The following is a 25,643-nucleotide window of genomic DNA, read 5'->3' as shown; positions in this document are numbered from 1 at the left end:
TATTTCACTAATCAAAAGGAGGAAAGAGTAGCAACGGCTATTTTAAGTCACTGCTGATTACTCACAGGTGATGAAGGGAAAATAAAATGTTAAGTAACTATCTCTTCTTAGCTGAATCACAATCATCTCTTTTCAAACTTTAAGAAAACAACCTGCCTTTCTCTCTCAGGGAGAGAGAATCGCTCTAAAGGCTCTAAGTAAATACTAGCAATGTACATAACAACTCTTACAGTGCCTATATAAATTATATAGTATAGCTAGTGATCCTACCTGCTGGCAGTTCTTTGCAGTAGGCATGACTCTCCATCTGTAAAGTTAAAGTCACACTGAGGTGGCTGTTGTTACCAACGCTATTTGATGCTGCTCCCTTTTTCTATGTGGAAAGAGGAAGATGTTACCACATTACCAGGCACACCTGGCCTCCCAAACTTACAACAGTGAAAGTAAACATTGCTAGTATACAATGATAACAACAGCTCTTCTCTGGGATGAAAATTAGCCCTGTCAAACACGGAGATGCAAATAACAAACATTTATCTGTAGCAGTAATGGGACATACAGTCACTAGAAACAGACAACCAGCAGCAATGTACTTTAGATGTGAATATAGTTTCTAAATTAGCTTTTCAAATGATTGCAATAGAATGAATGTTTAGTAGCTGCATCAGTAACTAACCCTCCTTTCTCATTGAAAGGAGTTACATGCCTCATACCTGCTTTCCCCATCTCTAAGAAATCATTAATAAACTTCCTAGAGTGCATGTATGCAGTCTAAGTGCTCTCTTAAAGATTTAGATTTCCAAACAAACACTGTCCATTTATCTTCACAGATAAGTTCAAGTTTTGTTGCACAGCATGTCAGCTTTAATTTTGTGTTCATTTAAGGGAATTATTCTGTATTTAGGGTGTGAATGTTGCATCACTGTGCTTTCTTAGGTAACTTGCCTTTGGGGCTTTCTTGATATACAACAGATCTCACTCAGTATGAATTATTGCAGTTCAGTTCACTATTGTGAAGCTAAGCTACTTTGAACAAGCCAAAGATATGCCCAACCTTTTCAGTTTTTTCATGATCGGTCATGTGTTTATGCAAATACTTTTTGTCCTTGACTACCAAAATAAGTGGTTGGAGTTCTACTTTATATATATATATATGTATATATAAAAGTATGTATATAAATGTATATTTGCTATTTCAGCATAAGTTGATATATCCATAAACATTCAGTGTCCTCAGTAGAGATTTCGCTATTTTCGCCTTAAATTCACCTTTCATCTGCAAGTCTGGTTTTCTTTGTGCTTTGTTTCTAAAACCTTCAGAAAACATCTCTGATATCCATTTCAGTTTGATTAGAATACAAAATGACCTAAAACCAGTCAGCTATCCAAATTCTACTTGTTCAAGAAAAGAGCAAATATTGTTTCCCTCGTGCTGATCTGTAATTATTCTGGATTGCTCTAAAATTTCCTTTGTAGGTATATACTTGTCACTATTTTTGTTTTTTAAACCACCATTGTTTCTCTTAATGCTTATATTTCTAGGAATATAATTGTGTTAAATTCCATTACATCAGTCGTAGAAAGTCCTTTATCCTTGATCTTTGTTATAACGGTAACAGTTGCTTGAAGTATAAAAACCTGAAATTAAGTATGACCATAGTCAAGAAATGTTCTTGGAAATATTGTAATATGTTTCTGTGAACAAAATTGTAATATATGGTGTTGAAGGCACTGGCCTTTTTTGTCCAGATTTGACTGACTAAGGAGGAATACTAGGTCTGATACCAAACACTTCATGTACCAGGTAACTTGCAGATAGTAAGACCATCTCAGTCCCTTGTTGACTATTTTTTTTTTTTTGCAAGTCTTGTCTTTGTAGAAGTCCTGTATGCTTTTTATATTCTTAAGTAGTGTTTAGGTTTGCCTGACAGAACATCACAGGTTTTTATTTTGTTTGTTTTTTGTTTTGTTTTCCCTTCTGCTCTAAGCGGATGTTTATTATTAGCGTATTTCTTAGAAAGTTTCATTACCTTTTTTGGAGAATTCTGGTAAGTCTTGGTGATTCTGACCAGTCGTTGCACCTGTGCATCCATTTCCCTTTCTGGTAGCTTTCCAGCTTGCATGTCAGTCTGCTAAGAGGGAAATAATGCTCGAGTAGGAATACTCATAACTTATTGTTGTCTTACGGATGTTTGAGACTGGAAGTTTTGTAAGCTTCTGAATGCATCTTTTATACTGCAAATGCATGACACCATTTATTCTACCCTTGCAACTGGCTTGCTCGTTCTGCCAGTTTATATGCAACGATTTATTATGTACAGTCCTTTGTCTTGGAAGGTGAAACCTCCATTTCAATATTCCTTGAATTGAACAGTTTTCTAACCTAGCGTTTGAGTTTGCTGCGTTTTCAACAGAATTCCGCATTTCTCCTTTGATTATTAACTCCAGGCACTGATGTGGTGACAGGTCATGTTTATATTTTCTTTGCATGGTGGTTGGTCTGTAACTTAAAAGATCAGTGTTATCACTTACAAGTAATTAGTTACATGTGGCTGATAAGTCAGGTTATGTCCATTTCTGTGTTCATGTGGTGAAGTTTCACAGAAAGAGCAAATACAGGGAAGAGGATGCATCTCTGTATGGTATTATCAGCAGTTAAAGCATCTATTGAAGTTTGTTTCCATTCAAAACGCACGAGGTCTTGATTTAAAATCCTAACGTTGTTAGTTCTGTCTGCACACCGCAACATTTTACAGTGTTTCAGAGCATCCCTACCTTTGTAGTGACTAGTCTTGTTTCTCCTCTTCACCAGCAAATCTGGGTGCTTAATGTACAATGGCATTTATCATCAGAGCTACAAAGGAGGACAGTGCTATTATCCCATTTACAAGTTAAGAACCTCAGGCACAAATAAGAACAATGACACACCTTAGCTCACACGGGAAGTCTGTAGGAGAACTGGGGAGTGAACTCTGGTCATTCAAGTACAAAGTTAGAGACAGTAACTTTCCTCTTTGATAGTGGACTGAAAATACTTCCTTAAACTCAGCAATTACAGGAATTATGCATACAGTGCTCTCTTTGATAATTTCTTATTAAATTGCAAATCTGGGCAGTGTATCAAGTTAAAGTCCAATTTTTTATCCTTTTTTTTCCTTTTGCATTGATGACTACTCATTATCACTGAAAAGAGAGAACCTTTGTGACGTATTTGCAATTGCTTTCTTACTTTTCCTTGCTCTTTTAATTTTATAATGGCATTTCCAGAAATTCTTTCTGAGATTTTCCTGGTCCTGTATTTTATATTAAATTTAGATTGCATTGGTAAATCAGTATTTAACAGTTTATGTAATTCTGCTCTTCCCATCAAACTAAGTTATTAGTAATTTATTGTATTATTAACATGAGAGAGAATCATTTTACAAGTAGTGTAAAGAGATTCGTTGCTGCTACGCATAATAGTGGGATGGTAAAAACTGGATAGAGGGTTCCTTTATATTGAAAAGGCTCTGGAAAGACAGTACTGAAAAACTGTTACTGCCAGATTCCCGACTGCATCGAATTACCATATTATGACTCAGTTTATAGCAGATAAGTAAATGAGTAGTGTTTTGGTTTTATTGTGTTGAGAGAAGTCATTGAATCACCTTCTCTTTAGAGTATCAGGTCTCTTGTGTTCAAAAATAGGATCATTTCCTTCAGCTACTTTGTTCCATTTCTTCCCTAGATGAAAACATAACACTTAAATGCAGCAACAGAATTGATCATTAATGTGATTGTAATAAGGCAGCTTGTCCCACTGAGAACCAGCTAGCTTTGCAGTAGAAAGAGGCACACACATGCCTGTAGCCAATTAAGATTAACTGGGTGCAGCTGAAAGTGGAGACAGAGATACAGTAAGTAAAGAGCTCCTCAGATGAAAGATGAAAAAGGAGATAGAAGCTCCTATGAGCAGTGAAAGGGAGATCTAGAGAAGTAGCTTTCAGGGACTGTGCTCCTCTACCAGGTGGGAGGAGAAAGTAACTGCAAGTAGATGACACTAAGTTTTCAGTCTTTGAAGATGCTTTGGGGGTTATGAGGTGAACAGCTCTAGTTCTTGTTGAAGAACAAGAGGGGCTGGGATAGCAGTGCAAAGCAATGTTGCTTGAGATGTCATCTCTGCACAACTATATTCTAGTAGGTCTATACTTCTAGTCACCTTTCAATGCATTTTAACTACAACAATAGATAGACTCTAGCCTGGAGCTCACATGGAGATCAACTGTTAGTCACACAGCTATCTCCAGTCTAAAAGTCTAAACCCAAATCTCTTTCTCTTCTGCAAACTTTGTCTTTCCTTTGACCTATAAACTATAACCACCTGTGTTGAGGTTCTAAAAAAAATGCTGGATTTTAAATGCCAGTTTACAAGACAGTATCTCTCTACTTAGAAATACATGTACTGTAAAATGAGCTTACAGGTCAGGTTATTCAATCAATTGCCATACCTGCACAGGACAGAGTGCTCAAGTAAGACTTACTGTGTCAAAGGACGTTCTGATCACCTCTCCTTTTCTTAAAATAAACCTGTAAAAGAAAAGAAAAAAAAAAGATAGGAACTGTGGCAAGGTTGTGTAAGCTTGAAGGCAGTAACACATAATTTCCTAACTGTATGAAATAGCTTCCTTATTCTTAGTGTGCCGATTATTTTTCCTTTTTCATAACTTGCTGATTCTTTTCACTTTCAGTTTATTTAGAAGGATCAATTCTCACTATCAAGAAAGTATTGCTGTCTATTATCAGAACTATCTACAAAAATGAGACAAAACACCTGTAGCCTATTTAGTCAGGCCAGGTAAACTTGTTACTGTAGCCACTAGAGGGACCTCCAGGAATAGAATATACAAACATTTGCAAAGGCTATTTTGAAATATTAAGTGTCTTTAAAAAGAAGGGGAAAAAAAAAGCTTTGCAGGTCAATCACATTGTCATTTGATAATAATGAGCTCTGAAATAATAGGAAATGTGAATTAACTAATTATCTCATAGACTTCATCAAGAAAGCATCAAGAAAGTTCATTTATCCTGGTAGGATATGAGTTTGGAGGGTTCTTTCCTCTTCATGGAATTAGAGAGGTCAGAACATCTGCTTACAGAAGACTTGTTATTTAGCAGAAAAGTTGTGCGTTCTTCATTTGAGGGGTACACAGCAAATATAATTATGCTCTTTTCAGAGTTGCTGAGAAGAACTAGGATTTGGATGCGATACAGACAGCCTGCAATCTACAAGCTTAGTTTCTCAGTGGAAGGGATTTTAGCATAGCTTTCAATTTCTTTCAAATTTTAACAGCAGTTTAATAGCCTAATTAACAAATATTGGTGCCTCAGTATGTATGCACATGCTTACTAAACATAGCTATGCTACCACTTGGATTATTGGATCTGTAGTTATCAGTCAGTCTGGGAGATGAGGGGGGTAGTCACATTCCCTTTTATACTTCTGCAGTACTATACAAGAAGTTGTGGTGTACTTAATGTACAAGATTTCGGGCTTTGCAGAGCACAAATGCAGTAAGCTTTATTTTTATCCTTCTACATGAAATCTTGCTAATGTAAGCAACTGTGCTCCTTAGACATTGAAGGTGATGACCCAAATACAAGAACTGCAATTAGCCCAATTAGCAAAAGGTCAAGGATGGGACTAGAATTTGGCATGAAATCACAAGTGGGGAAAAGGTCAAGAGAATTTTTGCAAGACCTTGTATTATGTCACATTGCATTGTTTGGCTTTATCTGTTGGAATGGTACTGGAGAAATGAAATCTCTTATTTGTGAGATGAAAACAACCTGAAATTCCAGTTCGGCAGAGCTGACTGTTGCATAGGTCTCCTGTGACCTATCCACTGAGTTTTATAGTTTGCATTTTGTTTGCATTGAGAGGTTACTTGCTGTGGAAAGGTGTAGTTGTGGGTGAAGAGATATTGCTGGTAACTTTTGTATTGTTCTGTTTTCTTTCTTTGGGGCATTAAAAAGCTATTTGGTGAATTGCTGTTTGAAAAATCTTTGTTTTTGCAATGGAATTTACCATTATTTTCCTTACCTTGCCTGTGTAAACCTTCCACTGAAGTTATTTAGTGAACTACCTGCAATTAAAGGTCAGTCAACTGCAGTTACACTTAGCTGGAAGACAGATAACACCTGACAAAGGTGGGTTGCCAGGTGGGCTCTGCTGAATAATGATTGTCTATCCATGTCATTTCATACATATGAAATAGGATATTATATTACAGATTAAAATGTTTGCAGGCAGGAAGTGTTCCTTGATCAGGAAGAGATTTAGTGATAACTAGTGATGTCTTTACTTGCTTCAGTTGCTAAAAGTGAAACTGCCTGAAATACCAACACATCCTCTTAGTAAACACAGGTCTCCCCGTAAGTAACTATGGAGTTACAGTTTGAGAGGATTTCAGAATTTCAAAAATTCAGTGAATTTATTTGGACCTCACTCAGCAGTGTTATTTGATCCTATTGGTCCTACTTTGTCCAACAAAGATAGGGTTATGACCCTGTCCGAGGAAGAGAATTTTCTCATGATGCAAGATGATGATGTAACGATCCCTTCATTTGAAGAATGGCATTAATCACTCAGCCCTTATATACCTTCGCATACGTAAGAATATGCATACTGTATCCTGTATGGCATTACATGAGTAATCAAATTCCTGCTGAGTCTCACATGCTTCTGAGATTATATCCTGTGTTCCTAAATGGTGAAAATAAATGGTGCAGAATTTTGTCAACCTTGTTAGTTTTCTCTTTTGCAATGATTCTCAGAAGAATAATTTTTCGGTTATGAAAATTACTGAATAATTAACCACATCAAAGAACCAGAAAGAATGGGGCAGCAAAGGCATTCTAAAAAATCACTTACACCTAGAAACTTTTAGTCAAACCTGCAACAATAGGTAGAAGAACAGTCTAATTCTGTAGGAAAAAAAAATAAAAATTTAATGACATGAAACAAAATTCCAATTGGATGGTATTGGCCTTTTGAATGAATATTCATTGGCAAGAATAATTACATCTTCCAAGTATTGCCCAGTCTGATTTGGGAGAGGCAGGGGGGAATGACACAACTTCTTTTTCTGTTGGAGACAACGAAATTAAATATTTTTGTAAATAGCAGAACTAATCCTGTGGACGAATAGGGCAAATATCAATTTTTTCACACTGATTGGTCCAATTTAAGTTGTAGACTAGTCAGCATTTTACCATGTGTATAACTAAATACACGAAACCAAAAAAAAAAAAAAAGCTGTGTGCCATCAGTGTAAATATATGCTCAGATTCTTTCTTGAAACTGTTTTAGGATCTAAAACCTGAGCGCTGGTAGACAGTAACATTCTTTCCCAGAACAGCCCTGATGTGTTTCAAAAAGCTATGAAACAATGTAAATAGAGGTAATAAACGTAGACATAACCGTGCAGTAAGATAGCATTCAAACAGATAATATTAATCAGGATTGTCAACTGCAGGACTAGATAGTCTCCAGACTCCAGATATCTGGTGCGTGCTAGTATCTTCTGCAATGTTTCTTCTCTCTAGTAACCAGATTCCTAAACTTACTGCACCCGCAGTTAAAAATAACCTGGCACTGGAGAGAGAGGGAGAGAGAATTAGAAGCCAGTTTAAACTTTCTGAAGAGGAAGTCATCAGCTGTTTTCTGTCTGTCACATTTGTCTTGAGACTTATACAATAGCAGACTGCATGAGCACCTTTTAAAAGCATCCTTTTTTTGACAGCGATTAGTCTTTTTACGAAGTCATTCATTAATGTGGACACTGACTTACAACTGAACAACTGCTGACCTCTTAGGATGCTCCTACTTTGTTCATTCTTATCTAGAGGAAGAAAAGGTGGTTTTGTCTTTCCAAGTCCTGCTCCATCAGTAAATAGTGAATTTGCCACTGAGGCAAATTCAGTATTTCAAAAGAGACAGGCTATATTGTCCAGTTTTCTGGAAGTGATTTAGTGAGGGTATGGGGGACAGTCTGCCCAACAAGTAGGCTGCTAATGCTTAAGGATGAACACCTCCTGCATCTTTCTGTGTAGTGCTTGTCCTAATTACCAGCACTGTATTGTGGTGCTTTTTAATTGAATGACAAAGGCACCTTCCCTAGACGTTCTTATTCCAGTACTTCGTGATGGTTCTACTGTTGAATCAGAGAAAGCCTGGACAGCAGTGGTTAATAGATGTTTATTTTGCAGGTAGAGTAATGACACAGTAGCTGTGCATGTTCCTGATCAAGGAAGCTGGAATAAATTCACCTGAAGGAAAAACTGAGCTGAACTAACCTGAGGATTCTCCCTAGCCATACAGCTAGGTGACCACAAAGCACTAGGGGAGAAGGATAAAGCAGTTACTGTGCTTTATTGTATTTTTATCTTAATGGTCAGACTTTTGGGGCATACTGCAGTTTCAGATGATTTACACTGTCCATATCTGGAGTTTCTACTGGTATGCTATCTAAGTTGTTTGACTAGCAATGCCTGTCATCAGGGAAAATCTGCTGTATGTATACGTAAGAAGCACAAATGCATTTAAGAGCCTGTTAGAAAGACTTTGCTCAAATTTAAAACCTAAAGTTAAGCTGGTATAAAAGTATACCACTTGTATATTTAATAAATTGTGATCAATTTACAAGAACGGTAAATAAGATTACTTAGGCATCCAGTGAAAGATGTGTATAGGTATTCAGAAAAATGTTCTCAATTGTAACTTATTTAGTGAATGAAAACATGTATATCTCCCCACTGAAACGGCTGAGCCACAGTCTTTCCAAGTGTTCAAAAATGAAGCAAATTCTTTTCTCTCTTTATACTTTCCTTACCTCTTCTTTGAATCCATAAGGCTGATGTTCACTTGTTCGACATATCACTATGCTTTCAAGCTTTTCTTTGTGTCAGAGGTCTAAGTACTTATGTTTTGTAGGTTTTAATATGAGTATCTTTAAGTAATGACATGCTCCTGTGAACAGATTTATTTTAAATTAAGATAGAGAATATTTCGAAAGCTACTGGCATACAGTCATTGCTGTATGAAAGTATTTAAACAATCTAGGATTCCATTCTCAGTTCAGAACTAAGTTGCTTTTACCTACATTGCTGGCTGTTTTAAAAACAATCTACTGATCGAACTGTGGCCCCTCAAGGCAATGGAATGCAACAAGGGATTTGCTCTAATTCAAGAAAAATAATCTGAAAATTAAGATGAAAACAACTTCTTCCTCTCTTTGAAGAAAGTTTTTTAACCTGTCCCCCTCTGTAGCTGCGCAGAAATGGGGGAATTTGTATTTAAAAAACAAACCAAACCACCCCCCAAAATAATCTAACAGTAAGCAGGAGGATTTCTGAACATGAGTATGATTAATATCAAGACATGGGTACTTATGAGGGGGGAAAAATGGGAATTGTCATTACTATGTTAACAGCATTCATCTTTAAAATGTTTCAAATTATAATACAGTTTTGGTGATACAATATATAATAATTATTCCCCGGAGTCTCATAATGAATTAGTCATCTATATGACACTTGTATTTAAGCATGCAATTGATTTCAGATATGCCAGACAGATGCTTTATCATTCAGTAAAATGAACTAGATAGAAATCATATAATAAAATGATTTTTAATATATAAAAATTAACTTCATCAATCAGTACACACTGAAAAATGTAGATTTTGATGGATTCCTTGACTCCAGGGAAAAGATGTTCATATATAGCCTAAATATTCATTTTAAACATTATCAAATTGAAGATTCCTTCATTTCTGATGATTATTTGAAAAATTAAGTCAGCACCAAAACAAAATATTATGAAAGTATTTAGGACATGAGAAATGAAGTAGTGAGCTACGGAGCTTTTCGTGTTCTGCATTGAAGACGTTATTGAAATAAACTTTGTCCATTTTGAACAGTTTCTCATTGAACAGAGTAAAAATTAGTTACTAATTTTCTTCCCTACATAGCTATTTAGCTCTAACTTTTGTCTTGAAAGGAGATTGTATGTAACAAAACCCTCTATTATCCTGTGTTCAGATACATTGGATTTTTCTATTCTGTTTTGTTAATCAACAGATAAATAACAACACAATGCCATAATATTTTAGAAGATTTTGGAAACAGTTTATGAAGAACATAATCTGAATGCCTCTTGTTTTGTCGAACTATGAAAATTATTTTGCACCTGGCTCTAGGATAAGGTCCTGAATAACACAGACAATATGTCAGTCTTTAAAGTAGAACACTTGCATAAAGAAACACATTTGTTAACTTTAATACTGTGATTTTATAAGGCCAGTCCTCAAACAGTGAGCCTTCAAGAGTAACAATGACATTCTTTCTTCCGTTAGTCATTTTTCTTGCATACTTTCTGCAAGAACAGCAAATGATTTCTGAATATCTTCTAAGCAAACGACTAACAATCTGACTTGAAGAGTCACACAGATGTTTCTTTTTGGTGCCAAATATATTGTAATCTGAGGTGAGCAAAGTCATTGTCAGTGGGTTTCCTCTGTGGTCAGAACAGAAATGGTGTCTTTACCAAGAAGCAGAGCTTTTTCTGAAGCACTAATAAGATCTTTGAGCTTTTACTCGGGAACAAATCAAATGTTCTCTTCTAGACTGGAAGCCAGATACTAGAAATGGACGAAATTGCAGGCAAGAAACTAAAGAGTCCTTGTTTAGGGGTACACGTTGGGCTGGTCTTTCCTTGGTTCCCTGTATCCCATGGTCAAGGTTGAAGCGCAGGAATAATTCCTGACCTTCAAGGTTTTATCTTCCCATTCAGGCATTAAAGCCACAAAGAAACTGCAGTCACTGGATATGGAAAAGGCAGTTGCAGTTTATAATAAAATAGATTCTCCCTATGTGATTTCTATGTAGAACTTCCTTCTTAAAATGCTTGATGCACGCCTGTCTTCACAGTTCCCGAGGACAGAGAAGACCAGTTAGCTGTAATTTGGATCTATTTTGATCAAATGCATGAAGAGTTTCCTCTGTTGTGCTGTTTTTATTAACTTTGTTCTTCTTGCTCTGATTGAGGGGGGAAAGCCTTTTGTTGGTTTAAAAACAAGTTTTGCAAATTCTTTTTTTTTTTTTAATACTTCTGTTTTTGCATTCCTAACAAGGGGTCAGATTCTTCACGTATATAAATTAGTGCTTTATAAAAAGCCTACAGTCTTGCTTATTTACACTAGTGAAGGATCTTGCCCAGTTCGCCTACCATGTGTGCAGCTTGACATTTGAATGGAACTACAATTAGCAGGCTTGTTTGTGTTTAACTTTATTTAGCACCTTATCTTCCTGCAACATTCTTGTCCCATACCAGCGTATCAACCATGAACTCAACATAGCTCTTACTAGTTCTGTTCTATTTTGGGCTAGAAGAAAGAAGAAAAAAAGAAAAAAAAAGAAAAAAAATCACAGCACTCCAGATCAGAGAGAACCTTCTTTACCTCTGGGAATAGAAATTGTTAACTAATTGTTACAGCAAAGACTTTTACTACTATAACGAATTAACTCACATTGCTGTTAAGTCTTAACTCACTCCAATGCACAGGAAAGTCATCCAAGCCCTCAGAACAGCATGATATTAATTGCTAAAGATATGTACCCTTCTACAAAACACAATGCTTTGGTTTAGTGTTGGTGAGAGACTCAGCTTGCAGGTGAGGCAATTCTGCAGAACTGTGCTTACTGTTCTATAGCTTGCCTAATTACTCAGCTGTTTGCTCCCTTGTATCACAGTAACATCTAAGAGTGCAAGGCCTGGTGGCCTGACCCTTACTCTTGTTACTTGTATTAAGAACAGCCCCCTGGCAGATGCTAGGTCGAGTCATGTTCAAGTTTGGGACTTTTCTCCTTCCCAGTGCTGAAATTCTGCAAAAAGGGATGAGGCCCTGGAGACTCTGGTGTTTCTAACTGAGGGGTAAGGGGGCACATTCTGGCTCACGTCACTGTGACAGGCCTGTGAAACCCTTTCTGGAGCATGTTGTCCCACAGGGGCTAGGTGGATTGGCAGCAACCCCAACCGCGCGAGGAGAGCTTGGCAGCCACCTTCCTGATCATCACCTCCTTCAGCGCATTGGGCTTCCTGAAAGGAGGATGCCACCTCCGCCCAGCGCTGTCCCCGGGGAGAGGAGCAGATGAAGCAGATCAGCACCGATGAGAGGGGAGAAGGGAGCAGGGGCGGCCCGGGAGGCGCGGGGCGGCCCGCATGAGGTAACGCCAGCTCGCGTCCCCGGGCAGCCGCCGCGCGGCGCCTCCCGCCGGACAGCCCTGGGGCTGCAGGCGGGGCGGGGACGGGCCGGAGCTGGGCTTCCCCTCACCTTTCCCGGCCGGGAGCCGCCCCCGAAAGGGCCGGGCCAGCGGCGGCGGGAGGACGCCCGGAGCTGGCCCGCGGCTCCCCGGAGCAGCGCGGCTCCGGCACTGCCTCAGTCATGTCCTCCAGCTCCCCTCCGGGCGAGAAGAAAAGCCGCAGCCTGGGCCGGCTGTCGCTGCCCAGGAAGGGCAGCATGACGCCCGGTAAGAAGCCCTCGTCGCTAGAGCTGGCCGAGAGCACCCCGAACGCCCACTACGCTCCGCTCCCTGACGGCCAGGGCGGGCAGCAGCCGGCGGGCAGCAGCCCGGTGCCCTCCCGGGAGCGGCCGCCGCGGCTGAGGAGCGAGGTGGTGGTAGTGAGCGCCGACAGCCCGCGGCCCCCCGTCAGCCTCGACCCCCGTGTCTCCATCTACAGCCTCCGCAAGCCGCTGCTGAGCCGCAGCAACATCCAGGGCAGGGTCTACAACTTCTTGGAGCGGCCCACGGGCTGGAAGTGCTTCGTCTACCACTTCACCGTGTGAGTACCCGACCCGCCTGCTCCTCCCGGGGGCTGTTAGCAGGGGTTTTCCTCTCACAGCTGACGCTGCCCGGTGTGGAAATCGGAGCTCTGGGCTTCCAGGAGGCGTCTGCGGGTGCCCCCTTTCCGCCTCCTCACGGCGGCCGGCGCCCCTCACGGCGCTCCGCCGGCCGGACTGAGCCTCTCGCAGGTGCAGTTTAAGAAATCGACCCGGCTTCCTGTCACGCTTTTGTCTACTAAATGTATAACAACCCTAAAAAGTGCCCTGCTGCTGAGGAAGTTTCTCTTGCATTAGGAAAAAGCACTGTATTTCAGCTCAGGTGTGGTCGTTAGGTAGAACAGGTGCTGGCTTCAACAGCCCCTCATGCCCCTCACACCTCAACCTTGGAAAGTTATCTTGGGAGTTGAAATAATTTTTTTATTCCAAGTATGAAAATGAAGCTGGTAATAGCATAATCACTTGGGGTTTTTAGTCATTTTTAGTGCAATCTCTCCTGGTACAGCACTGGATAGGTGTGTTACTGGTATTGCAGTTGTGCTGGAGGGAGACAAGGGACAGGTGTGCTGAGGTGACGCTCCTCTCCCTTCCCTTTATTTTATTGCTCTTCCTCCTTTTATTGCTCTAACTCCTTGTTCTATTGGGTATGAATGCCCCTGCTGTTATTTTTAGACAGGAAGGAGGATGACATTTGGAGGATGTTTAGAGCTGCTTTGCTGCAAACAAGTTAGAAACCGTTTTGAGTGTTATATTCTCCATGGACCACTGTGTCCACCCTGAGCCAGCAAGCAGCAGGTCTGTCGTTCACAGGGATCTCAGCAAGTAAATCCATGTGAAATTGGTGCTTTTTAATCTAGGTGTTGTGGAAGGTTTGCATGGCCCTCAAGCAGCTTGCGTATCTTAAATGTAGGGAATGAGGTCTGGCAGAATGGTGATACTTGGTTAGGTCTGTTTATTGTATGCATACACACTCCTCTGTAGTAAACACACATTTACTACAACAACTAGAGGCAAAGGCATTTTATGGGCTAAATCTGAAGACCAAAGACTTTGTTAAAATTCAATTTTTAATGTTCCAATCATTGATTGGATTGGTTCTGATTTTAAAATCTAACTCTAAGTGATCACTATTTTTAAAGTAAATTGAGGATCGTGTGTTATTTTCCACATTTCAGGATTCTGGAGTGAGGTAAGTGGTACCAACTTGATTTCAGTGGAGGGAAACCGGCTGTAGTCAGAATGTAAGTGGGAGATGACTGTGCAGCTAGTAAGATAATAGTGGGCTCCACTCTGTTGAATGTTTTGATAATGCCATTAGATGACAAAACAACTAATGGCCATAATTACAAAACATCTAATAGTTGTGGGTGAACAATGTAAAACACTTTCAGGAATAGGAGAATCCCTAATTGATGATTTAATTGGTGATTTAAGCAGCCATCTACTATGGTATTCAACCTTTTTCAGATGTCTCAAATATCATGTAGAACGGACAGTAAACCATGTTGAATATAATATCTAATCTTTAAATGTTAACTCAGTGGTCTTAGGGGGGAAAAAATCCTGAAAGAAACTGTTGGATCCATTTATCTACCTAAGAATCTAGCCTTAATTTTAAATGTTGTATATATACAGCGTGTCATTGCCTGTCTCTCCCCCACTATGCTCCTGTCTGTGGTGTGAGCACTAGTCCCAGTGTTTCCGCTCTTTCCATGAGCTCTTCCGATGCAATGGTGAATGATAGTGGTAGTAAATATACTCAAGCCTCTTACTAAGCATTGTGCATATTCCTTGTCTTAGGACTCTAAAGAAACAGAAGGGAATACTACTACCCTGGTGTGTTTCTTGCAAGGCAATCTGCAAGAACAGTCTTTGCATTTTAGGCAGCTCAACTCAGATTTCCCCCAGTAGAGGGAATTGAGTTTGTACCATCCTCAGTCATTCCAACATCTTCATATTTCTGGGGTAGACAAGCCTGGATTTCCTTGTGTGCTAGTAATGTTTTAGGTTACTGGTCTTTGGTCCATACCCCTCTAGCTCTCTCTTTCTTTCTGAGCTCCCAAAGCAAGTTCCTGGGATGCTTGCTTTCTACTGGACAAAGGAATGCTCTCTGAGTTCTGTCCCTGCCAGCCAGATGCCAAGTATTAGTAGCTTAATAATTGTTACAATGCGAAAGCTTGGTGTTAAAAGTAACGGACAAAGCAAACAGTTGTTCTGATCCAGGGAAGCCATTGTATCTCAACCTGTACTCTGGAGGAGGTGGGGAACCTGATTTTTAAAAAATAAAAAAAATAAAAAATAAAAACAGAGAAGAATTGACAGAACAGATTTTCCTTGGTTTTATCTTATAATCTTTAGAAAAGCAAAGTTGAATGCTGAGCTTTAGTCCACAGAATCTGTGTTGGTATGTTTATTTCATATAGTTTAGATTTCTGTATGGTTTAGGTATGTGGTGGAGCCCTCCATGCACCTGCTGATCCAAAGAATGGAGTCTTGTTATGCACAGCCACAGAGGGTTTCTGTACTAGGTCAGGCCAATGACCTGTTTACTTGTGAATTATTTCTTTCTTAAGGGGGCTGAAATACCTCTTCCAAGGGGCAAAATGTGTGTGTTTTTGTTTTGTTTTCCCTCTTGTTGATGTCTTTAATCTCACAGGTTAATGGGATATTACAGTCACTGATTAAATCAACTGAACTCTGCAAAGGTCTCTTCTGATATTTGACTTATTTGCCCAGACCAAAGAGGAGAAATATCTCGAGTGAGCAGAATAAGAAATTATTTTTTGTACTTCATTTCTACTAGATTTTGATAAGCTATTAAAATAGTTTCTAGGGGAAGAAGGAATGGAGAAATGGCTGTTAATTTACCACTCAAAAAAAAAAAAAAACAACTTAAAAATACTAGTGGAGATGATGGAAACTTTTCTTTTAGCTACATGATATTGTATGGAAGTTCATTTAAGTAGATGAAGTATGTAGTGTGTGTATATGCTTAATTCTACCCAGAATTAAGATTAAGAGCTGAATATTTACATGGATAGCTTCTGCAGATACGACTGGTGGCTGTTTGGAAACTTGGATTTTTTGCATGTCAGAGCTTGCCTTGTGGCACGGTTGTGTTTGTGGCGATGTCCAGCCAGAGCCACCAAACCCCTACCTGCCACAGGTGAGGAAGTCAGTGAGTGCCACTGTTCTCAATGACCTTTGGAGCTAGGGCATCTTATCACTCTTATCTTAGTAGCACACCTTGAGATACTGGCTTTGAGAGGTGAAATGGTCTGTGGTGGTAGCTAATCACATTTTCAGGCAATGTGAAGAGAGGTAATGGGGCAAAGGGAGCTTAAATTCTGTCCTCGTAGTGGCCTGCTGGAATCCTGAGACTGTTTCTGTGTTGGAAGTGGCTGTAAAGCAGAAACCTTCAGATCTTTTTAATAAAGAAGAAGAAAACAGATTTAAGCACATGAGAGAAGATCCTCTTTAAACAGTTTAAACAGTTTCACCCTCTTTAAACAGTTTAAATCAAACATCTTGATGTGTTTGAAGAAACTTTAGTTATGAGCTTTCTGGTGATTTCTCTAGTCTTCTGTGTGGCAAATAACTTCTGGCAATATGTGCTGAGTGTTGACTTCCTGTGCTCTTTGAAGTGTTGGCCATTATCAGAGAGAACAACTCACAAATAGATGGACCATTGGTCTGTTCATGTATGGCAGCTTTTTTGTTGCCATGCAAGATAATCGTCTTCTATCTTATCTTTGCACTGATGTATGTACCCTGTTCAATTTACTTTGCCTTTGTATATGTTAGGCTTAATCAGCTGTGATTGTGATTGAATTTTCTTTGAATCCCAAGGTGTTTACATAAGCCCGGACTGGCTGGTGGTTCGGATTTGGGAGACTGGTCTCCAGAAGCAGACGACAACTCAGAAGTGTGGCTGTGTGTGTACACGTGCAAAGATAAGAAACAGGGGTAGATAGAATATTCCAGTTGCATGTGTATCGGGACTTACAGTAATTGATTATCAAAGCTAATGAAGTGTTTACATAAATGTGTTAGCATACAGTGCTGCGAGGAAGAAACATAACTCCAGCCGAAAATCCCATTTTTGTCATGTTTCCTAATGTACTGCAAGAACATTGGTTCATACTCAGTGTGTAAACTCTTGATGAGTGAAAAAGACCCGTAAAATAATCAGTGTGTGCCCACACAAGAATATAAGTTTTTACGTTGAGTGAGTAAGCTGAGTAAAAGAAGGGGCTAAACATAAAAAAATAGTACATTTTGAACGTGGACACTGGGGTGTTTAGAAAATGTTGTGACTTGAAGACAGACTTCCAGATTATTACCTCTGTTTTAAAAGGGGAGTCAAATCCTCCAAAATAAGAACGGCTTTTCTAAGCATAAGAAAGAAGAATTTGATCACAGTCACGTTCTTTCTGCTACACTCAAATGGAGGAAGACCCAGGTGTAGCTTTTTTTTCCTTGTCAAGACTGAATTAGTTTAGTTGAAGTCAAATTGGCCCCCTCATTTTGGTGCGGTTGATAGAGAGGCTGTTCCTTGTCATGTGGAGGTTGATGTGAATGAACATTTATTTTTTATGACTTTGTGTCACCTTTGTGAACAGTCTTCAGTATCTGCACTACTGGAACCCAGAACTCCCTTCCCCTCAAGCCAGATACAGTTGTAATAACAGAAATCTGCTGCTTTGTCACTTGATGTTTTCAAGAGCATGGTGTGTTACAGCTGTGCAGGGGCTTATGTAGATCTTGGAGGTCACACCTGTGCTTAAGGAATGTAACTGGGAAAAATGAAGTGGAAGCAAGGTGATACTTGTAGCTTCTTCCTGCCCTACCCCACAGTCTAGTGGTTTGGTTTGCAGCAGGGCAGACATAGTGCTCTGTGTCTATCAATATTTCTGGTAATGTTTTTGTGTGAAATAAAAGGGATTGGAAAGCCTTTTATTACCTATAAAGGAGGAGAAAGGAGGCAAGAGCTTTTGCCTGGTTTGTTATCTTAACTGGCTGTACGCATAAGACAGTTAAGAGTTGCTGTTGCAGGGTCAACCCTGTTGCCAGTCAGCCATTTACTGACATTTTGGGTCTTGGGCAGATTTCTGTTACAAGGCTATGACATTTCTTCTCATGTTGGGTATCTACCATGGTACTGGAGAAGCAGCAGTCCAGTAAAAGGGTATGATCAGCACCAGTTATACCTTTGGTATCCTATCTAAAATGGCCAGTTCTACAGCACAAGTCTTCAAGCGAGTTGAAAAGTTTCAGTCAGTTGTATTTTAAAGCTTATTAGATGAACAGAGCATGATAATTTCATGCTGTGTGAACACAGTGACAGCTGTAAAATAAATTATTTTTGTTCAGCGCAGGTGTTGTGGAGAAAGAAGGAACTTACAGGCTTTGCACCCTCCTTCCCTGCTGTGTGCCACAGTGCAGGCCCTCAGCTACAACGTTGAATGAAGGTGTTTCTCTGGGACTTGTGTGCTGGAGGCAGTATTTGGGCTGGCTGTGTACTACTTTCCTCTCTTGCCTCGTGCCATGCTTCCCTGTCTGTAACTTGTCTGAAGTCTCGCTTATTTTCCAAGGGCTGTCCTGTGACTGAAAGAATTCTGAGTCTGTACCAAGAAGATCTTAGGAGTGACAGCTTAGCTACAGGTCAGAAGGAGCTCCCGTTTTCCTCTCCCAGAGGGACAGTAGAAGTTATAAGGATAAGAGATGCAGGTAGTAGACTGCATAACTGACTAAAAATTGTGTGTGTGTGGTATCCAAGTTAACTTAGTAATTGATTGTCATCAGAAAAGAAAGCAGAAACCAGATCCTCTTGATGTCACCCACTAGTAGTTACTGCCTGGAAGTCACTAAAACCACTAAAGACTAAGCCACTGTCTTTTCATCATTTGTCACATTAAATGATTGTTGTGTGTGACAGTGCGTTTTGAATATCAAAGGGGGGAAGAAAGTGCAAAGCTGCCGATCTTCTAATTAAAATGTCTTTGAAAGGCACACCGTATCTTTAGTAATAACTAAGAAAAATCCGTTTCTGTTTTGAACTGCATAACACCACATGGGCGGTTACTTGGCCTTGTCACCTTGAGCTGTGGTCTGCAGGCAGACACAGAAGCTGTGAGGCGAGGGAGTTCTCTGGGGACCAACATGACTGTCATTTGTACTGTTGTTTAGGTTTTTGAGTAACTGATGGAAATGGGAAGCTGTAAACTCCTGAATGCTAATGCTTACTGAAGACCAAGTTGTCTGTGATGGAGAAACAACTCTGCAGAATGCATACGTAAAAGTTACAAATTTATAAATTTGGGTAGGCTTTCTTGTAGGTAGGCCTTCTTCTCTCTTTTCCAATATAACATTCCAAGTCCTCCGCTGGAGTTTGTTTTCCTCCAGGAAAAAAATTATTCTAGCTTTAAAAGTTGCATGTGAATGATCTTAGGAAAACCAGTAGGTGCAGTATTCACATTTCTGTATCTGTCAAATGGTTGGTTGGGCGATTCTGGCACACTTCCTTGTCCTGGCTCTTCAAGTGCCAGGAAAAAAAACATGCAAGGCTGTGTAGATAGGCCTCTTTCAAAACCTTCATTGCAGTTGAATCAAGGCTAGAGTTGAGATTCAATTGAAATGAACTAATTAGGCTTAGCTCCAAATGCCTGAGCAGTGGATGTATTACAAACAACAGTGCCAACATATGCTGTCAGAGACTATGCACAGGCGCAGCGATTTGCTGACTTTAAACTCAGCAGTACCTCATTAATTTTGTGTGTTAATAGGTTGTTGAATGTGCTCTGGTGACTGAAAACAAAAGCTGTGCACACTTGCTTATTCAGTTCCAGATGGAAACTACTGTCTTGTGGGGGGCAAGGTGTTTTCTCCTGCTGCCAAGAGGTCCAACACAAGTTTCAAATATGTTGGAAAGTTGCCAGTGGCAAATAAACCTGATGGGAAGGCTGAGTTACAGGGGCTGGGAAGAAGGATGTGTAGTGAGTGTTTTTTGTAAGGTAGTGGCTCTCCTCATGCAGTCATGCTTCATCTGGCATAATGGCCTGAGAACCATTATAATGCCAGTAATGGTAATGAGAGAGCATGTTTGCATGCTTCTACCATGGTAGTAGCTACCTCCTACCTACACAGAGAGAGAACCTTGTAATGGGGGACTGTTCTCTGCTTTGGTAGTCAAATTCACATTTACTGTTGTTTTTTAGACACTGACTTAAAGATGTTCTATGGAAAGCTCTGAAGCTTCTCTAAATCTTTCTTTGGCCACTGGCTTTTGCACACCTGGAGGACTGGAGAGCTGCTTGGTGTGAACTCTTTACGTGTGTCTGGCATGATCAATTTTTGAGGGCACGTGGATTTTCACCTTCCTCTTTTCCACTCTTCGTACTACAGATCAGCTGTCTGAGCTGTTTGCTGTATTCAAGGAGCTGAACAGATCTAAGACAAATCAAGTGCAGGGTTTCTGCATCCTTTTCATTTTCGTCTGCAAGTACTGATCCTGATCTTTGAGTTTCCTATTAGTGTTTTCAATAGGAATATGTCTTGTGCATGTTTTGCTGATGCCAGTAGACTCATGCCATTTTACAATGTTGTCGTATTTGATACAGAAAACTGAAAGGTCTTACTTTTAACTGTAAAATAACTATTTTGTGTGTGCGTCTTTTTCTGCTGGGGTTATTTAAAAAGTAAATGCTTTGTTACATAGCTTCACTTGTGCTTACTTCAAATGATATATACATCATTCTTAGTAAACTAGGATCTTAAAAGGGTATAAAGTATTCATCTTTGTTTATCCTAACAGGTTATGCTCTTCTTTATCATCTATTAGCTTTGCTCTGACTAACTCTTTTAAAAAAAAAAAAGTGCATTTTCTCTTGCAGTAATAGGAGTGTATAATGCATTTGTTGAAGTAATGTCTGTTCTGATTGTGCAAGAAACAATCATCACACATTTAATTTCACTGTGCAAATAGGTATTTGCTTTCCAGGGGGACCAACTAGTAATGATAAAGGAAGGACCAACTAGTAAAGACAGAAAACTGTATGTGCACACATCTCACAAATTAGGGCTATTAAAAGGACTTGTCAGATGTGAATAGTAGGGTATGTAGAACTCCTGATAAAAATTAGTGTATGTAAAATAACTTTATTTTTTTCTGAAAGCAATAAGCATCTTATAGTGTTAGTGCTGTATGAACTTTTACTTTGTGCATGTGGCTGTTATCTCTGGTCTGTGGTAAGTATGTTAAATTGCAGAATTCATATACACAACCACAGGTGAGAGGGTGAGAAAAATTGGGTTATAGATTTCAAATCCAGTGAAGTCACTGGATATAAAACTCTGAAGTCACTGGTCTCTTCTGCAAACGTGCTCCCTGAAGTCTTGGGGATGCATTCAATTTTTTTCACATTTTTATAACAGCATTTTTTCCTTCCGGTGTTAATATTGCATATTTTTTTGTGGATAGGAAAGCAAAATTGGGTCATAGTTTGAGAACAGAATGTAAATCACGATAGGAAGTTTCCATCAGGTGACTTCCCTGTAAGCTCTCCAAAGATATGAAGTTTAATAGCAGAGGCATGGTGCTGGTGGCAAAGATCAAGGCTTTCCTTGTTCTCGTACGACCAAGGCTGCAGGCTGTGGTGAAGGCATCTTCCTTGTGCAAAGAAAGCAGTTGCCTTCCCAAGGGTATTTTTGTTTCTGCAATAGCTATCCCTTTCCCAGCAAAACAACTTTTTCCTAAATAGATCTGCTGGGATTATTCAATCTGTTAGTTATTCAGTACTGTCTAGAAGACACTGAAATGTGTTCAAACCTGACAATGAGTGAATAAATAAGTGCATTGCTTTATCCGTAGTGTGAGTAAACTGCATGTGATTATGTGCTGTTATCTTATCAGTGACCCAGAAAGTATTGATAATGCATTATCTTGGCACTTCACACAAAATAAACCTGTACACTTGGTGTTTTCTCTATCAACAGGTCATCCAGCATCCTAGTGCTAAACGGTCCCAGCTCCCTGTTTCAGCTGTATGTAAAGTCTGACAGTCAGTGAGCTGTGAGCAGTCCTGTTGTATACCTTCGTTGTTCTGTTCATTCAAGACAGCTCTTTGTAGCTTTTAGTTGCTGTTATGACATGATCTTATTTGGTTAACTCTGTATTCTAACCGTAAAAATGAGGAAAATGCTACGAGAATGGTGAGGATGAAAGCAAGGCCTTCAGATTTTGTTAATGCAAGACTGTAGCTGTACTGTCTTAATTTTAGCCCTCGGACATGTCAGTTGCTTGTTGCACTTGGTGAAATTATCTTATGTGATTATCTTGATGACTTCTGTGGCAGTCTCTTTTTGTGGCCTCAGTGTAGCAGCTTCACTTGTCAGTTTTCACTGCAGGGAGTGAGACTGAGAAATTGAGCAGGCTGTGGGAAAATGTGATGAAGACCGTAATCTCTGTAGAAATTTTGAGTGGATAGTGTCTGTGAGAGTGAAGGGACATCAGTGTACTGATTAATAAAGTAGCGTAGATAACATTCAAGCAGGTTTTGTTACTAGCTGTTGGCTTCTGCTGAGGCAGTCTCCTTTTTCTGAGAAAAGCTTGATATCAAAATCCTTCCTCTTCAAGCAGTGTTCATTTCAATCAGCCTCTGTGTGGTCTGTGCCTGTCGTTATTGAAAGGCTATATGCAAACTGCCATCTGATTGTTCTCTTGAGAGATTCTGCTGGAAAACAGCAACTAATCCAGCTATTTCTAAGTGCTCAGGGGAAACCAGTTTATTCCTTTATACAACTTATGTTAGCAGTCAGCATGGATTTGGCAAAGTGCAATAATTTGTCAATTTGACTTCAGGCTGTGATGGAATAAAAGGACTTGAGGCTAGGGGAGAAGTAGATATCATATACCTTTTATCAGACTCTTAATACTGCCCTTGTTTACGTATGAGAATGGTTTTCTGGTGGAATTGGCTCTTTACAGATAGGAAATAGAAATTGAGAGTAATGTACTTCTACAAATGTGTGTATCAACTGAAAAAAATTGTCCTGGGGAGAATAAGAGCCCCCAAGAGTTAGAAAGCATGATATCATAACCTGAAGAAAGATGTCTTACTGTAAAGAACAGCAGTAGAAGAGTGTAAGGTGGGTGACTTCAAAAAAAAAAATCCCTCCAAAAATTAGGTGAAACATAATGGTCTTTATAGCACAATCTGGATTTCTCCTTTAAGGTGAAACTGTCTCAGGGAAGGGATGGTGCTGCAAAGAATTGCATTTTGTGGGAAGGCAGTAGCCTTCCTGGAAGGCTTTAAGCGAAGGCTAGACAAATATTTCTCAGGGTTCATCTAGGCATAGTTGGTCCTGTCCAGGACTCTGCGTTCATACTGGAAAGGAATATGTCCAGGTACTGGGGGTCAGACAATTTCTTCACCTAGTGGCATTTGAGTTCCCGTGCGTTTGGCACAAGTGTGTAACATGGTGGCTTGATGCTCCAGCCGTTCTGTTTCTACCTCTGATGTACGTTTGCACCTTTCAGCCAACTTCAATCCAAAACTCCCTTTCGTTTTTTGGGGAAGGTGTTTAACACGCCTTCATCTCTGCTGTTGATGACATCTCTGTAGGTATTCTTCTGGCCCCTGTGATAGCCAAATTCCTTTGATGCTGGGGACTTTAGGATACACAAGGAACATGTGCTATTTGGGTGCTTCCATTTTTGATCCCACCTATGCACTTGCAGTAAGATGGAGTCAACTTCTGAGACTTCAGTGTTGTGGTAACAAGAACAGGTCCTTTCCCATCCAGTTTGTTCCATCTTGCTACTGAAACCAGCAAAGATCTCTGGGATAAACTGTTGTGCATCAGAAATGTTTAGTTGAATATACCATGTCTGAATTTACAGGCTAATTTAGCAACTAGCAGCTCATGGGGATCTAGCAGATTGTGGGTGGGTTGCTTTTCTCATATAGCTAAGAAAAGTGACAGTTGTGTCAGGGTTTCATAGGATATGTCTCCTTTCAGTACTCTCTTGGCATCTTAATCGTTAGGCAGTGACAGCCTTGTTGCTGAAGGAAATACCTTGCATGCTTTGGGTGTTTTTTAGGAAGTGGATCTGTACCTTCGTCCCACTATGGGGACATCTCGAGAGCATCTTGCATGTTAGAACTAACCTCCACCCAGCAGCATGCATGAAGTTGGGTCTGAATTGTTCACTACTGCTTTCTACTTTGTTGTTGTTGTTAGTTTTGTTTTTCCATCTTAAAGTAGTTCCCCAGCTATTTGAGAACAGCCTAGTTTATTATCCTTGACAGCAATTCTCAGATGCCTGGATCTTGGCCAGAGTTGCCAGAAAGCATTTGCTATGCTTCTGTCATTTGCAGAGTGCACTCGTTCTCTTTCTCCTTTCCCTCCTCACCACGTTTCTGGTCTCTCTCCGTAATGAGAGGTAGACACCCACCTGGGTGTGCTGTTGGATAGGTTCTCCTGTGTCTTAGGGACAAGGAATTTTTTTGCAAGAACTTTCTGGTTTCAGCATGCAAGGTGTCTACCCATCTAGGATCTTAACGGAGCTGAATGATCTCATCCACAAGTGACGGGTGACAGCTATGCCCTTGAAGATCAGTAAGAAGGGTATTCTATGTCTCAGCCTTTTAGCCTTGTTCTACCAGCGGATTGTTTTGAGTAGTGTGCTTTTGCTTCATGATGGTATGTGACTATTATTTTAAGGCTCTTTCGGGCTTTCTGTTTCCATGTCTGAGATATTAACAGTAGCAATTGTGCCTCTGAAAATCAGCTGGTTAATGGGATTGTCAACAGTGGCTCCCCAGCATCAAGAGTTGTGTCATAATAGGTGAACAGCTGACAGAATTGCCCTATCTCCTGCCCAGTCACCAGGATTAATTGATGTGGCCCTTGACTTGCCTTTCATTTTATCAATGAAATCCTTCTTAGGGAGAAGGCAGCAAAAATCTCATCCAGATACTTAATAAAAGAAAAATAAACCTGCTACTCCAGCTGAAGCATGCCAAAATAATTTTTGTTCTGGTTCTTTGCACATTTGGAGATTTAGCTGACAATAAGCTACATGATGCTCCAGTTCGTTTTTTTATAATACATGCACCTAGGTGCTCTGAGTATTACCAAGTGCTTTGTGAAAACTTTGCAATGTAGATTGAGACCATCATTCTATATTTTCTATAAATGAGAATTTAAAGTATAAGATTATACCCAAGTTTTATCCATTGTGGTGATAGTTCAGCTGATCCTAAAAATAAATTGCCATGCCTCCAGTTTGCTTTTATCAATGCTACCTCCTCTGTTAAAAATGATGTTATTAGCTCCTTATGTTTCAATTGCCACTTGCTTAGAAGAAAAATATATATCAATACAGCTTAATTTAAACTTGCTTACTTAATGATCCAAAACCCAGTAATAGGGAGCTTGAGCCAATCCATTAGCTGTGTTGTTTACTGGCTGCACCTGGCTTCTGTACAAATGCAGCTTCAGAAGGGCGGGGGGGGGGGGAAGAAAGCCTTGATGTTAGAAAGATACAGCCACGTGTATCTGTGGCTCGCATAGTCCATAATTCCACCCTGCCAGCAAATGCAATGTGCTGGTGCTTCTGTCTGGTTGTTAAAATGAGGTGCTCTGGGTGTTCATTGGAATCTCTCAAACACCACATCTGTTTAAGCAGCCCTAGCTGTCATTGTTTGCACGGTGCCTTGCACACCTCCCAAAAGCTCTAATCCTGTGGTGTGCAGAAGAGAC

General features: G+C 39.9%; 1 protein-coding gene across 7 annotated transcripts in view; it reads left to right on the top strand.

Annotated features, from left to right (window-relative positions):
* Positions 1–25,643, top strand: part of KCNQ1 (potassium voltage-gated channel subfamily Q member 1) — a 408,236-nt gene that overhangs the window by 53,482 nt on the left and 329,111 nt on the right. For 2 of the 7 annotated variants that reach the window (XM_066997895.1, XM_066997897.1), the window contains exon 1: positions 12,369–12,880. The exons of 1 other annotated variant lie outside the window; for it this stretch is intronic. In XM_066997895.1, coding sequence (XP_066853996.1) covers positions 12,483–12,880 — 398 coding nt within the window. In that variant the 5' untranslated portion in view covers positions 12,369–12,482. Of the gene's footprint in view, positions 1–12,368; positions 12,881–25,643 lie in introns of those variants that run through there. 4 more of the 7 variants (XR_010831793.1, XR_010831794.1, XM_066997894.1 and 1 more) reach the window with 4 other exon arrangements.

Source organism: Anser cygnoides, chromosome 5, assembly GCF_040182565.1.
Source record: "Anser cygnoides isolate HZ-2024a breed goose chromosome 5, Taihu_goose_T2T_genome, whole genome shotgun sequence".
Taxonomy (NCBI): Eukaryota; Metazoa; Chordata; class Aves; order Anseriformes; family Anatidae; genus Anser; species Anser cygnoides.
Note: the sequence above shows the minus strand (reverse complement) of the source record. Positions and strands in the feature narration are given on the sequence as shown.